Raw genomic sequence first — 15,959 nt, forward strand, 5'->3', positions numbered from 1 at the left:
CCTTATGTCCTTACCCTCCCTCCAAGGCGAAGGTTCCACGCAGGGTCCACGGAGTTGGAGGGACTGTCTGGGAACACAGGCTCATCTGCTTCAACAGGGGAGAGGGAGGCCAGCTCCAGGGGCACAGGCACCCCAGGGTTGGTGAGCGCTGGCCACAGAGGACAGCCCCACCCAGCTCGGGGAGCCAGCACCCGTCCCTCTGATAGCCGGAGACTTTACATCAGCACCAGGGGTTGGGGCACTTAAGACCTGAACACCAGCCCTGTTCTGACTACTTGGTCTTCACTGAACAACCCGATGACATACATGAATGAGGAAACTGAGGAACAGAGGAGTTAAGTAACCTGCCTGTGTGTCCACAGCTAACTGGAGAAGCCAGACTTCAAACCCGGGCCCGCGGCCCCCCAGCTACATACCCCAGCAGCCACCCTACCCCACCCAGCGCCCCACGCCCCACCAAAGGCTTCCTTGCACGATCTCTCTGGGCTCTGCAAGACTGTCTCCCAACACCGCAACGTGGATTTCCTGAGCTACTCCCCTGAGACTCAGTCTCCCTCTGGACACCGGCGCTCAGGGAGCCAAGCTGGCTGTGCTCCCAGTGCTCAGAAGTCTCCCCATGTCACACACACACGGAGACTGGGTCATCAAGACCCCACTCTACAGGCAGCTCAGACTCTGGGCACCCCCAGCCCTCCACAGAGGCCTCCTGGCCACCGCTGAATCCTAAAATAAGATCTTATAGTACCAAGGAGCACTTTGCTTGAAGACATCTATGGGGCAGGTGGAAAGGACACCAGCATGTTCCGATGCCTGGTGTGAAAAGCTAGATGGATTAGATCATCAGAAATCCCACTCTGGGGCCAGTGCAGTGTAGACAGAGAATGAAACTAGGCAGCCCTCATGCAGGGATGTTCCCTGGGAGCCCATCAGTGCAGCCTGGACGACCACAGCTAGGCTCCTTCTGTGCCGCCCTCGGGCTCTAAAAACCCAGAACGTTCCCCATCCTGGCTCATGGGCAGCTCGAAGTGAAAAAGGTCACTGAGATGATCCCCAGGCCTGCACCTACTGTCTGTAACTCGTTCCCGGGTCCAGGGCTGCAGCTCCAAAACCAGGATGGCCGTGGTGGACCTTCTCTAAAGGTGCATTTTAGGTAGCCAGGGGACCATGACAATCCTAGCCCCAACACTGTTCCTGCATGACCTGGTGGGGGCAAGTTCATAACCTGGGGGCCCGCTGGAAACTGCACGCATCAGGGAGGGAAGAAAACTAGCTCCAGAAATGAAAGATAAACGAGCAATGTCTCTGAAGTGCTACAGGCATCAGCGACAAGGCTGAGGTAAATTTGAAGTACCAGGAATGACATCTTCCAGAAAACATGAATTATCATACATTTGTCACAAATTGCTCATTTACAAAGCCAAGGTCAAACACGAAGTGTTGGCAATAATATTCTGCTGGGGAAACAAAGAAAGAAAAAAAGGAATAATATACAGTTAGTTAAAGGTCTCCCACCCCAGCTTCCCAAATCATCCACAGCTCCTAATGGATTGTTTATGACAATAAGCGAACTGCCCGGGATGAATGGACAAGCCGGCAGGAGGATTAAACACCGAGACATGTCTCCTGCCCACTCCCACCTGTCAAACGAGAAGGATGTGGTCGGTGTAACAGACTGCACACCAGACTCTGGCGGGCGATAGGTTCTCTGGGCTGGTGAGGTGTAGGCAAACTCCCCAAACACCCTAAAGTGACACTCTACCACCAAAACGATCACCAAAATTAGCCATCTCCTAAGAGTTTAGATAACTTTTTAAAAACATTTTATTTGAGAGAGAGAGAGCGCGCGCGCACACACACACACGCGCGCGCGCACGCGAGCATCACGGATGGCAGGGGCGGGCAGAGGCACAAGCAGACGCCTCACTGAGCAGGGAGCCCAATGCGGGGCTCCATCCCAGGCCCCTGGGACCACGACCTGAGCCAAAGGCAGACGCTTCACCGACTGAGCCCCCAGGCGCCCGAGATCACCTGTACAGAAGGAGTGGAGTCACGTGCTGACGCAGGCGACAATTCCAGGATCTTGGGCAACCTCTGAAGCATCCTTTGGAAAGAGTCACCACCAGACATTCCTCAATTACAGAGGACACGCGAGGCTGACGCAGATCTTTGCTGACCGTGCTTCTATGATCTATGAGAAACGCATGCGCACTCTCCATCCACAGTTCCTGGCTCATGACTCCCCAAACCCTTGAATTTCCTGAGTGCCAACAGGAGCATCTCTTCTCATAATATTTGGTCTGTTGTCCTCTGTTTCTGAAAACTCTTTAAAGCCAGAAAGGTGAAATGGGTATCTCCTTATTCCTAACACGCCCCCTTCCACCACTGGGTTTATGCGAACGAGCGGACTTCTGGAAAGCACCACGGGAACCAACCATGTGATGAGGGGACTGGCACTTTCAGTCCCACCCCCTGATTTCTGGGGACCAGTGGGGAGCCAAAGACTGAATAAACTATCAGTGGCCAATGATTTGATCAATCATGCCTCTGTAATAAGAACCCCAGAGGAGGGGCTCGGAGAGCTTCTAGGTTGGAGAACCAGAAGGTTCCCACATGCCACCGTGCCAGGCCCCAAACTCCACGAGGACAGAAGCTTCTCTGTTTGGGACTTTGCCCTGTGCCTCTCTTCATACAGCTGTTCGTTCAGACCCTTTGATATTCTCTGTAATCAACCAGTCAGCTAGTCAGTAAATGGGTTTCTGGAAATCTGTGAGCTGATCTAGCAAACTAACTGAACCCAAGAAAAGCGTGGTGGGGACCTCCGATGTCTAGCCCGTTAGTCAGAAGCACAGGGAAAACCTGGGCTTGCGCCTGGCATCAGAAGCAGAGAACAATCTTGTAGGTCGGAGCCTTTGACCTGTGGCACCTGATGCCGTCTCCAGGTAGACCGTGTCCGAACTGGACCGGACTGGAAGACACTTGGCTGTGCAGCAGCATCGCCGGGAGAACGGAAACTGGGAGCGGAAACCTTGCACGGACTTTATCACTCAGCCTTCAAGCTGCTTTTTCAAAAATATTAGTTTTCACCCGGTTTGCTAGTTTTAGCTAAAACATCTACAAACAACTTTTTTTAAAAAGTTAATGAAATTTTTTTTTTAAGATTTTATTTATTTATTTGACAGACAGAGATCACAAGTAGGCAGAGAGGCAGGCGGGGGAGGGGAGGGGAGGAAGGATCCCCACTGAGCAGAAACTTTTAAAAGGACACAAAAATAAAATAGTAGGAGGAACCCCATGTATCCGTCAGTCATATTCAATAACACATCTGCCCTCTCTTATGCTTCCATAATTTTCCTTCCAGGCATGGTATCATTGTGTCCATAAATACTTTAGATTAGGTCTACAAAAGATAAGGATTTTCAAAAAACAACCCAAGACCATTACTGCCACTAATAAAATCAATGATGATACTTTTCATTTCATCTACTCTCCAGTCCCTATTCAACTTATCCCTAATTTTCTTTCCTTTTTTTTCTCTTTTCAAGTCTTTCTCTAGTTGGTTTGGTCAGTGATTCTGAGCTCTGTGAAGGAAAACCGAGCACCCTGCTCACTTCTGCAGATCCTAGCACTCGACGGACAGAGAATGTCCCACTGAGTTTCTGAATGGGTTTGCTCCTCACCGTTCATCTCTCAAAAATAAGAAGAAAAGAAAATAAAAAGAAGAAAACATCTATTTACACGGAATCTGGGAATTAGGAGTGAAGAGTTGGCCACATTCCAACGCGGGCTACCTTTATCAGGGGACAGGAGGCCCGGGGCCGCATTCTCCTGAAGGTGAGGAACCTCACACATGAGAAAAAGAAGACCATACCCATCGATTCTAATTTGCACTATTTTCCACAGTTTGATGTGAAACTGGGATACATCTCACAATGAAGGACACTGTGTGATGCTGAGGGTCGGGCAAGGGCCACGATGCACCTGTCATGACCAGCATGTGCCCAAACACACAACACACTAGCAGCAAAGCCCACATGATGAGCATCAGTGGCCTGGAAGAAAAACCCAGAAACAACACGGAAGCACTCATAATCCTTAGAAACCAAATCAAGGGGGGTAGAACCGGATGGTGAGTTGGGGAATTAGGGAAAATTCCCAAATGAGTCAAAAATTGGCTAACTCTACATAATTAACAAGCTCCATTAAGAACCCAGAACCAAGAGCTTTTAGCAGTTTCATTGATTTTTTTTTTTTTTTTTTTAATGCTATGTCACCAAAGGTCTTGGTGGCACGGATGACTTTGAGGAAAACAGGCACAAATATCTCTGAGTCAAAAACTAGACACTGGAAAAGTTTTAGAAACACCTTACCCAATATATTTCATGTGCATTTTCCTTTTTATCTATGCACAAGAGTGATATATGGAAAAATCAATGTCTAATTAAGTCTAAAAGAGCTTTTTAAATAAGTAAACAAATAAAAATGTTAACTGATAAAGAAACCATTGTGTCACAGTTCAATGAACAGCATTCCTTTTCCTTGCCTAGTGGTACATAAAATAATGGTTTTATGAATAATGGCATCTTAGATTTGATAAAAAGATGTATATTCTACATGAAGGGGAAAGTCAAAAATGAGCGGCAAAAAAAACAAGTGGGTGAGCTGACTGGCACAAGGGAGCAGGGAAGGGCCCAGAGTGGGCAGAGGGGGCAGTGAAAAGAGAGGAAAAGTGGGTAAGCCTTGTGAAGGTCACAGAGCAAAAGCTCAAAATCTAGGTCAACGGGAGAGCCCCTGAGGCGGAAAGCGCCAAGACAATGAGACTGAAGGCGTCCCAGCTGGGCCAAGCTGCCCGTCATCCAGGACAGCCCCCGACATCCCCCTGGACAAGAGTCACCGCCACTCGCCTCCGCCTGATAACAGAGCGCTTCGATTATGGGCATCTCCCAAATGCAGACCTCTAATTTACATCAGCTGCTCACGCTCTCCCGGGTGACTCAGCTAGGATGGACCCTTCCACTGAAGTTGTCATCTTTCTGAGCAGCAGCCCTCCACCAAGAGAGTCCACTACCCACACTGGCCTCTGAAGATGCAGAGACAGAGAAACCACAATTGCCCCTCAGTCTGTAGGTCTTTAAAATGACCTTTCCTTTGCCGCCATGCAAGTGTTCCAGTCGCTCTATCGAGTCACACACTGGCGGCATCGAACAGAACCCTGCAGAGAACCTTAAGAGCCCCTCATACATGCCAACATTGTCTCTGAAAAGCAGCCGGATGCTCCCACCTGAGAACCAGGAGGGCCTGCAATTTCCCACCACCCCACCTCCTTCCGATGTGCATGGGCAGTGAAGTCACAAGTCCATTCTAGTTCCCAAGATGCGGGGCTTCAACATCACCCATGTTGCCGACAACGACCTCTCCCAGGCCCGGGTGTCGGGCAGGCTTCTGACGTCTGGGTTCCTACAGGCTGGTTGTCCTGCAGGAATCAACAAGCCCCAACCCCCACAGCAACTCAGGGAGATCACATCACAGCGGAAATCCTGCGCCCCGAGCAGGTGCACGGGGATCCACGAGGGTTTCTCATTGAATGATGACATGCGTGGAAAGCACTCCGCCGGTGTGCAATGTCAGTTAACGGCATACTCGACAACGGACAGCGGACACTCACCCAGTCCATCTCAGCATTTCACAGAGATGAGCTCGGACAGCAAGCACCAAGACTGCTCGGCAAGCACATTCTACCGAGTCAACGAGCAAATTAACCTGCGGACACCTCCAGCCGTCGCAGGTCCGGGGTGGGGGCTGGGGACGCGGGAGTACACATACCACTGTCACTAGGAGGAGTACACACATCACCCACGACACCCCTGGGACAAGAAGACCCCAGACTGCCCCATCACAGAGGAAATTCCACCTGTGACAAACCAAAAGCTACAACCTTCAGGAAAGAAAACCAGCTCGTTTATGTGGCAAAAGCCACCAAAAGGACCTACAACCAAAAGACAGGACACAGCTAAAACCAGGGGCTGCGTGGGAAGTGGGAGCCCCAGGGATTCACCTGCTTCCAGTGTGGGCTCAGACCTGTTCAAACCTCACTTCCACATCGACCAGGGGACCACCACGGTAACACGACGACCCCCACCCCACTCCTAAGCCCCCCACACTGCTGTGTTTCCCAAGGCACTTATTAGCACCTGTTTCCACACTGTGTCATTTACTTACCCGTCATGTTTTGGTCTAGTTAACTCCCACCAGGAATGAAAGTTCCATGAGAAAAGGGGTTCTGTTGTATTTGCTGCCATTCTCCCAAGTACCCCAATAGTGCCTGTCACACAGCAGGGGTTGAAGAAACAGTCATTGAAAGAATGAATGAAAGGGACCAGAGCCTGTTGTCATTTCTGCTCCTGCCAGAGAGGCAGCCGAGCATGTCGTCTTCTGGACAGGCAGACATGGGGCAGGGGGGAGGGTAAGAACACACAAAACCTCTCAGGGCGCAAAAGGTGAAAAGGAAGAAAAGAGCAAGATGGACCAGGCTACCATCAGAGCATTCCTGAGCGCGCTCCAAGATGCCTTCCAGGAATGTTCTGACTCGGTGTGGCAGGATGAGGGCTCTGCCAGAATGCGTGGAAGGGAGCAGGGGAAGCCCGGCCCCGAGAGCATGCTGTGACCTCGGAGAGCGCTCCCAGCAGACGAGTCTGGGTCTGCCGTCTGCCAGCTCTGCAACCTTGGGAAAGTGACTTACCCTCTCTGTGCATCAGGCTTCATCAGCAAAATGAGAGGAAACAAAGGGCTATTACGAGGAGTCGCTCAGTTCATATGGATATGGCAGCTTTAGGACCGGGCCTGGCACACAGCGGGTGCGAACAGCACAAACATTTATTAAATTATTAAAACCCTTGCCCTGGGGGGTCCACCCCAGACCTCACAGAGAGGCCGTCCTGTTCTACAAGGGTCCGACCGCAAAGGTTGCAGGGAGAAGAAAAGAAATCAAAGTTAACAGAGACACAGCAGTGGCTCTAAATGAGGGGCGGGGGGGACTCTGACCTCCTGGCAACACTTGGCAGTTGTCCCCTATGGGGTAGAAAAGTGTCTAAACACCACCACGCACAGGGCAACCCCCAAAACCAAGATGATCCGGCTCCAAATGTCAACCAGGTCAAGACTGAGCAACCCCCATCCAGGCTGACGGCGCCCCAGAAGGCCCCTTGACCCTGACAAACCACGTGGCCAGTTCTGGGCTCTGGAAATCCAGCAACTCTGTCCTAGCCACGCTGACCCTGCCTCCTCTGGAAGTCAGTGGGCAAGAAACCGCCAGCTCGGCAGGACCAGGTGGCCGGCACTTGAGGCCTGGGAGACCAGGGAGGGCAGAGGCACAGGCCACAGTCTGCCAAGGCAGATAGTCCCACGAGAGCTCGGTGAGCCCCAGGGACCCACCCGCTCCCCGGTCCCAGAGAGCCTCCCCTCGGCTGCCGCTGCACGAGAGCCTGGGAAAGCTGCTTCCATGTAGGCCCAGGAGGGAGATTAATTGTGACCATTTCTGGTTTCTTCAAACCCAGTCCCAGTGAATCACTGCCTTCCACATTCTGGCACACTAAGAAACCTGATGTGTCTAAAATGCCATGTTTCCCAGGCCCAGAATACCGGACATGACGGAATGTCTCACCCCAGGCAGCAAGGGGCAAGAGTGAGGCCAGGAACAAAGATCTACCCGCCTAGGGCACGGGGCCAAGGGCGAGGAGGACAGGCTCCCCCACGGAAGGCCTTGTTTGCTGCTTGAGTCTGGCTTTTTATTTCCCAGAAATGGGCACGTGGTCAGCAAGGAGAAAGGTGGAGGAGGCTCTCTTAAGTGGACAGGTAAACCAGACCACCTGGAGTCAGTCCTTCAGGTCAAGCACATGGCCAAGGCTCGCAAATCCTCCTGCGAGCTAAGAGACAAGGTCAAGTTCTACGAGGGCATGAGTGTCCACTGGGGTGCCCCCTCCAACACTTTCAATCTAGTTCTCGAAGGACTGTTTCTCACCAGGGCCAGCCTATCCTGAAACCCACTCTGGAGAGTCTGCTCGTGGGAGTGCCAGACAGGAGATCCGCCTTCAAAAACTTCACCAATAAGGCAGGTTGGAGGCAAGGCTCCAAGACGACAGGAGGGGAACAAGAGTCCCCAGTAGCAAGGAGAATCGAACACTCCCTCAAAGGAAAGGTGACCTTTCAGGTCAGAGAAGTGAGCCCAGGCCAACGCTTCTTTGGGTCCAAGTGGCACACTTACAGGAGTGCTACTTAACACCCCGGCTCCAAAACGGCCCTGCGGTGGCAGGTTTCAATTCTTTGGTTGCTGATCATGGAGGAGGGAGCCCAAGGGACAGCCAGGGGCTGGGAGCCCCTTGGGGTCTAGAGATGGGTACTTAATTAACAACCAGCACGGAAGCATCCCCCTGTTTTAATCTGTGCGGCATCCCTGTATGGGTGTGTTTCCATGTGGACATCCACATGGCTTGTATGTCTCAGCGAACCTTCCAGAACAGGATTCACAAGGAGAAGAGCAGAAGAACAAAAAGGGGGAGTGGATTTGGCCAGGTCTGGCTATTTTCTCATCCCCACAAATTCTGCTGGGCCAGCTAGGAGACCTCACAGATTTTTGCCCCCCAGGAATACCTTGTGTCTTTCCCAGGATCCCAGCCACAACCTCAAAGTCAACACCGGCATGAGCCTGGGTCTCTGCCGCCAGCAGCCTCACCCTCACCACCATCACCTCCCCTCCTCCTTCCACCAAGCCCACTGCCTCAGATTGGCTAGAAGGTAGGCAGCCCAGCACTGCCTGCTTCAAAACTGACTTCTTCCTCAACTTACTTCCTGCTCTCCAGAGATCTGGAAAACGTGAAGTGCAAAACAAGATATTATATGAATCTATAGCCATAAACCTATCGACCACCTCTCGATGACCTTCCCCCTGTTCCGAAGAGGAATCCCACCACGCATGAGGAGGTACGGTGCAGAGACAGACAGAGGGCCTGAAGCCCACGCACACTCTTTACCAGTTGGGTCCCCCCAACCCTACCTCAAGGTCTGACAGCCCGAGCAAGCTGACCCTCCCCTGTACGGGGTCCAGCAGCTTCTTCTGCATGCTTGCTGGGAGGTGAAGGGACGCACTTATCACGCCGGCACTGTTTATCAGTCACAATCTGTCCCCTTATGTTTGAGCACCTGGAGGCAGCCAGCCACAACATAACTTGGGAACAGGGAAACTTGGTTTTCCTTACAGAGAAGTCTCCATCACAGTGCCATTGGTCAGGCTCTCCAGCTATAGTGCTTTCCCCACCATGAACGCCCTCCCTACCTCGGCTTCAGACTCTCATTTCCAATGGAACTTCCTTAAACTCCAGACTGATTGTAGGGAGCGAGGTCCACCCACAGACTCCCAGCTCTACTGACACCCATCCAAGCACGTGGCGGCTTCACGTCCCATCTCGTAGCAGTCACAGGAGAGCAGTCACGGACACTTCCCTCCTGCCCGGAGACGCAAGGCTACAGGGGCAGGGGAGGGGAGCCCAGATCCGAGGAGGGGGGGCATGAAGCAGTCTGGCTTCCTTGCCACAAGAAACCTCCACCTCGGGCCACGTTCACAGAGACACCCCCACTGCTTACCCAACCACAGAGAAAGGTGTGGCCTCCACCCAAGCTTTCCTGCTGGCTGCCCACAGGTGGGACACCGTAGCAGGGTTCCGGAGAGCTGGCATGTCTGGACCCCTCCCTCCAAAGGCAGCCCTTAATGTCATTCAAGGTTCTTCAGTCCGAGCCCAGATACACGGAACAAATCAATGTCAGAGGAATGGATGAAGGATAAAAGACAAAATAAAAATGTCAACGATTTTCTGGAGAGCAAGAAGACACTGCAGATTCCTGGTTCAATATATTTTCAAGGAGTATTTCTGCCTTCTACTTCTTCCTTATCCCCCCAACCCTCTAAACCATTTATTCGGTGTCTACTGCTCCCCAACACCTACTGCTGGCGTTTAGGTCGCCGCCACAAGGTGAAAATGATGATCCCCACCGTAAAGAGGAGAAACGGAGGGTCAGAGAAGTTCGGTAAATTAGTAAAGGTCACTAAGCAGAAAGGGGTAGAGAGCTAAGGTCACTCAGTACCAGTAAGTGGATTCGTGCTGTTCTTCCTGTGAGCGTCCACCACCCAGCTCAAAACACACTGCTGTTGCCCATGATGGACCAAATTAAAAATCAACAAGTCAGCCTGGTGTGCGAAGCCCTCTCTCTACAGCCCAGTCCCCATCTCCTCCAGTTTCAAACCCTACTGTCCCCCTATACATGTCCCATGCCCCAGCCAAGTGGGGGCTCTCATCATTCCCTCTTCCCCCCAAATGCCTCCTGCAAGATCACCCCCAAAATCCTCCACCTTCGCACCCCCAGAGCAAGGGCAGCCCTGTGCTCACTCATCAGGGAAGGGAGGTGGAAAGGGTTAGCCCTTGGTCCTGTCCTTCAGCTACGGCTTTCCCTCACTTCCCGAGGGAGGGAGTGGCACAGAAAGGGGGGGGGGCTCGGACTGGACACACTCTCTTTCAGGAGAAGTCGTGCTTCACATACTAGGAAATCCTCCCCTTTCCAGCCTTAACAGCCACACTTTATCCAGAGGCAGGTTCACTGCAACAGAAATCCCTTCTTTTCTATGGCTCCATCCGCCGCCAACTTGCAAAGGCCTGGGGGAGACTTAACATGATTAAAATTTTAGAGCATTTAAGATGCTTAAAGGAAAGGCATCCTTGGAGTGCAAAGCATCAATTGCGGGGGGGAGCAAAGTATGGGAGGAGTGGAGAGATCTACACAAATGCAAATGCACTGATTTTTGACAATATTACGCAGAAACTGATTGACCTCACACCCCAGACTCAGCCTTGCGTCCCAGATGGTGCGGCAATGGCCCTTGCTCCTGTCTTCCTTTATTAGATCTGCAACCTGAGGTGGGGTGGCTTTCTGGGTTTTGCCAAGTGAAGAATAACCATCCCGAGAAGAGTTATTTAACAGGCAGGGCACACAGTGACAAGGCCGGGAGGGGTGCTGAAGCAGCAGAAACACCAGGCCCGCGCCAGTCAGACAATCCCCCAAAGCCTAATCCTGAAGCCTGGTACCCCGTGAAAAACGCCAGGGCAGAGAGAAATTGGCTCAATGTGGAAGGAGAGTCTTGACTTACTATAGCGTAGCGTGGAGCAAGAGAAGAAACATCCATTCCACTTGCATCTTAAAAAACTATCGCTAGTATTTAAATTCTGCCTTAACTTGCATACCACATGATCTTTTTTCATGTCCATACTTTGCAAGCTAAAAAAAAACAAGACAAAACAAAACAAAAAAAACCTACATATTTCCTTTTATCATAAGGATGAACTAAATTTGAAGACTCTTGAATCTTGAAATCCATGAAAACAATTCAGGGGGAAGGAAGACGACGCAGTTTTAAATACTCTGGATTCGGAAATTCAGGACAGTGGGGCTCTATTCAGGCCCTTCAGAACAGTCTCACGGTTTCAAGTTTTATACCTGGGTCCACAACACTAAGTTAATGAGTCTTTTACTGCGATTTCAAAAGCCTTTGCATTTACACACCTCTTTCTCAACTGGCAAATCACTAAACCATTCTAAGGGCTAGGATTAAATTTTATGGTTCGTTGACAGAAAGAATAGAATCCCAAATCACCACTCCATGGATAATTGTTCATTGCCCACGCATTTTTTTCCTACCTGATCTCTGTACCTTCCCATTGCCACTAGGTCACAAGGAGTTCCTGGATTTTTTTTTTTTTTTTTAATTAAGGGTACCACTTCAGGGGTTAACACAGAGGACCCCTCAAAACCCAGCAGCTGAAGCCCACCAGGGAGAAATCAGTCTCTCTGGATGCTGAGGCCACACTGTTGCTATGTCTAATCACATGTACTCGTGAAAGTGCCAAACCAAGGAAAGAGAAATACCAGTGTGGCTTATTTGTTTGTTTTTCTTTTGCAGGAAAGGCAGAAGGCTTTGCCAGGTCCCACCAGCACACCAGGCCATGTGGACCTGCCAAGGCGCATTTTTCTGCAAAGCAAAGTTTTGAGAATAATTCCAGTTTAACATGACCGTAGTTTTCAAAGGGCTGCACTGCTCCTACTGGATGCCCTGATCGTTACCCTTCAAGAACAAACAAGAGACTTCAGGTACACAGACAGCAGTTCCCTGCATCAAAAAAGGAAAGAAAAAAATGGGCTAAGAGCACACTGCTGGCTCAGAACTAAGCTAGGCCAATTCAGCACATGGAAAGACTTTTCATTTCTGCCCCCGCCAGATAAAGCAAACCCAAGACTCAAGATACCTACCTCCATCTAATACCTTCAGGTGAGAATGAATGAATGAATGAGAGAAAGAAACAAACAAACCAAGGGGGGAAACCCCTGAAGAAGCCTTGACTTCACGGGTCTGACTCTCAGGCTAAGAAGTCTGTTCATACAGTCAATCCCATCTGCCCTGTTCCAGAATACCATTCCCTGGTCCCAGCCCAACCCGTGGTCCATCTCCATTAACTCACAATTTCCTGGGTTTGCCGAGCCACTAAACGTCACAGTAATGAGGGTTACAGGATTTCGAAAAAGATAACTCGGCTTTCAAAGGCGATTCCCTACCAAACACCACAACCCCGCGGGCGGCATGTGCACAGCCAAAGCCGTCGGCTCCCAGTGGGCGCCCGGCCGCAGAACCCCGCCACTGGGGCGTCTCTGGCCGCTCGATTTCCTCCCGGGCGGTCCAGGTGGCTTGCACGGTCCCCACGGCCTAACCACTCGGCCCTTGGGAGCCTGCTCCAAGCACAGCCATGGAACAGGGACCATCCCCGCGTAACCGGGTAGCGGAGCAGGGGAAGGCACGCGCAGGGGGCCACAGCCGGGCCCCCAGCCGCAACATCAGGGCCGAGAAGGGAAGATGCTGGAGACGGGGGGGGGGGGGGGGGGGGGGGGGGGGGGCGGCGGCCCCCCCCCCCCCCCCCCCGGAAGGGGGGCGCTGGCCCTCCACTTACACCCGCCCTGGGAGTCCGTTCAATCCGGCACGGGGCTGGCTGCACACCCCCCCACCGCGCCCCCAGAGGTAGCGTACAGAGAGAAAGGGGCAGAGTCCCCGAGCTGCCCCAGACCACCACTCCCCGCGGGGTGACGAGGGGGAAAAGGGTGAGGACTGTGGCGGCTTGTATCAAAGGGCTGAGAAGAAACTTGGACTCCTCTCTCCGGTACCTGACACTTTGCAAAGGCAGCCGCCTCTCCCTCCTCTCCTCCCCACCCCCTTTTGTGTGTCCCAACACCCCCACGGCTAAACTTCCCACCGCAGGGGTCGGGGCTCCCGGCGGCTGGACAGGACTCAACTTCAATTACGTGGAGCAGACAGAGGGGGACGTGTACAGAGGGGGACGTCTGCGGAGGGGGACGGGGGGCGACGAGAAAGGCGTCAGGGGTCCCCAGCCCCTGCCGGACTGCGCCGGGTCGCCCTCTCCGGAGCCGGGCGAGCGCAGAGGGGCCGGGGCACCCCTGGCCCTGGGGAATCGGTTGGGAGGCCCGGGGAGGGGAGCGGGGGCCGAGCCTAGGTCCGGGCAGAGGCGAGCAGCAGGGTCAGGAGCGCCCCTCGGGGCCCGGCCGGCCACGTCGGAGCAGGGGGTCTGCAGCCGGGCAGGGGGCGCGTCGGCGCGGGAGGGGCCGGCGGGGAAAGAGGAGTCGGGGCGGGGGAGGGGGGCCGGGCCCGGGCAGGACGCCCCACTCACCTTCCTGCCGGCGCCGCCGCCCGCGCCCGCGGCCAGCGCGGAGCCGCCCCCCGAGTACATGTAGTAGGCGATGCCCAGCACCCACAGGAAGGCGAAGCAGAGCAGCATCCGCGAGCGCCGCCGCATTCTCCCCTCTCGGCCGCCGGCCGCGGCCGCCGCTGCTCGCGAGTGCTGCCTGGGGCCGGCGCGGGCGGGGAGCGGGCCGGGGGAGGAGCGGAGGAAGGGGAAGGGCGCGGCGGCGGCTCCTCCTCCGGCGCGGGCTGCTGCTCGGCGGCGGCGAAGGCGGCGCGCGCCCGGCGCCCGAGCTCCGCCCAGGGCCGGGAGCGCGGCGCGGCGCCCGAGCAGGAAGCGGCGGCCTCGGAGGCGGCGGGCGGGTCAGGGAGCAAAGGGCGACCAATCGGCGGCGGCTGCGGGGGCCGGGGCGCGGGCCGGAGGAGGGGATTACCGCGTCTCCATGGCTGCGGCACTCGGGGGTTCCGCCGGGAGGGCCTCCGCGGGCCCGGCCGCCGCCCCGCCCCCTCTGCGTCCTCCCCGCCGCTGCCCCTGAGTGACAGGTGGCTGCCCGGCACCGGGCGGAGCGCGCGCACACGTGCGCACACACACGTGCACACGCACCCGGGACCCTGGCGGTCACGGCTGCCGCGCGCCGCCCCGCCTAGGCTGTCACCTCTTCGGTCCGGGGTCTTGGGGACCGACTGGGACCCTTAACGGCCGGCCCACCTGAGCGTTTTGGTGCAATCCCGCCTGCCGGACCCGACTTTGCAGCTGCTTGCTGCAGTTTTCTTACTAATTTTGCAGCAGAACATCCCTGATCCCCCGCTGCCAATTTCTTGTGATTATTTAGTCACAGGTGGGAGCCCCCAGGTAGAATAAGAGAGGTCCAGAGAATATTTTTCCGAGAATGGACAGCCCTGAATAGCAGGATTCTTTTGCTTTATTTTGTTTTTAATTAACATGAAAGGGGAAGAAGGGACGCAATATATATATTTTTCAATCTTTCCCTTTTGATGTGTTGCTTTCTTAAAAGAAGAAAGAAGAGTTAACACAGAAGCATCTCAGGGAGACTCATCTGTCTTGTAACAGAATCTGGGTAACCTTGATGATGCCCTTGCCACACTCAAAGTTTCCCGTGCTCCTAGGAAAGTAAGTAAATGTTACTTGGCACTTGGTATTTCAAAAGTGATTCCAGGAGCTTCCCAGTCTGGAGGATGATGGCAGCTTCATGAATCTGAATCTCCACTCGCATCTTCGACAAAATGCAAACACCAACAAGCCTTCAGCACTACTGGGAGAGGGAATGCCGTGAACTGAACTTCTAATTACTTCTTAAGTAGAAGAAAGAAAAGACATCAAATTCCAGCAGAGCTCCCTCCGCCGTTGCCAAGGACTTAAGTGAAGTCCCGGCTTAAAACCTCTACAAAGGGGCGCCTGGGTGGCTCAGTGGGTTAAAGCCTCTGCCTTCAGCTCAGGTCATGATCTCAGGGTCCTGGGATCGAGCTCCGCATCGGGCTCTCTGCTCAGCGGGGAGCCTGCTTCCTCCTCTCTCTCTCTCTCTCTGCCTGCCTCTCTGACTACTTGTAATCTCTATCAAATAAAATCTTTAAAAAACAAAACAAAACAAAAAAACCTCTACAAAGAGAAAGTCCAGCATCAAGAACTAAAACTGAACACAGGTCGGGTACTTAACAGGGAAGAGGTTTGAAAGAGAATGGGACAGGAGGTGGCAGCCTTGAAGAAGCCTTGCTTCTGGGAAAAGTCAAACAAATAAAGAAAGAGTAATGCCCTTTGGAGGCCTGGCAGTGAAGGGATAGAAGGAAGTAAAAAGGGCAAATTAAAGATCCTACAGAAATAAAAGACAGCCAGTCCCTCCCCCAGACACCGTGACCTATTGAAAACTGCACTTCACTCTACAGATAGAAGAGAACATTCCTGAACTGGGAGCCCTGTGTCAAAATTCCCAGTAACAGAATAGCATCCGGTTGGCAGCATACGAAGCTACCATTAAAAGAAAATAAAAACGAAAAAGGAATCACATTTGTTTTGATAAAAAAAAAATCGTAACATTTTCAGCTGATGAAAATACACACACACACACACACACACACACCCCTAAAACCGGGAAGCAGGAAGAATTGTAACACCACCTGTCAAACCACCAAACTGACCAAAGCATTATGTGGACACGTGCAC

At 53.1% G+C, this 15,959-nt stretch overlaps 1 protein-coding gene across 1 annotated transcript in view; it reads right to left on the bottom strand.

The window, feature by feature from the left end:
• The window catches only part of LOC111160476 (polypeptide N-acetylgalactosaminyltransferase 2), a 181,033-nt gene extending 167,088 nt beyond the window's left edge, over positions 1-13,945 (bottom strand). Inside the window, exon 1 of the mRNA XM_022523617.1 lies at positions 13,770-13,945. Within this exon, the coding sequence (XP_022379325.1) occupies positions 13,770-13,895 (126 nt within the window). The 5' untranslated portion in view covers positions 13,896-13,945. The remainder of the gene's footprint in view (positions 1-13,769) is intronic.
• Between the last annotated feature and the right edge of the window lie 2,014 nt (positions 13,946-15,959).

The sequence above is a fragment of the Enhydra lutris genome, unplaced genomic scaffold (genome assembly GCF_002288905.1).
Source record: "Enhydra lutris kenyoni isolate GAN:26980312 unplaced genomic scaffold, ASM228890v2 scaffoldscaffold76, whole genome shotgun sequence".
Classification (NCBI taxonomy): Eukaryota; Metazoa; Chordata; class Mammalia; order Carnivora; family Mustelidae; genus Enhydra; species Enhydra lutris.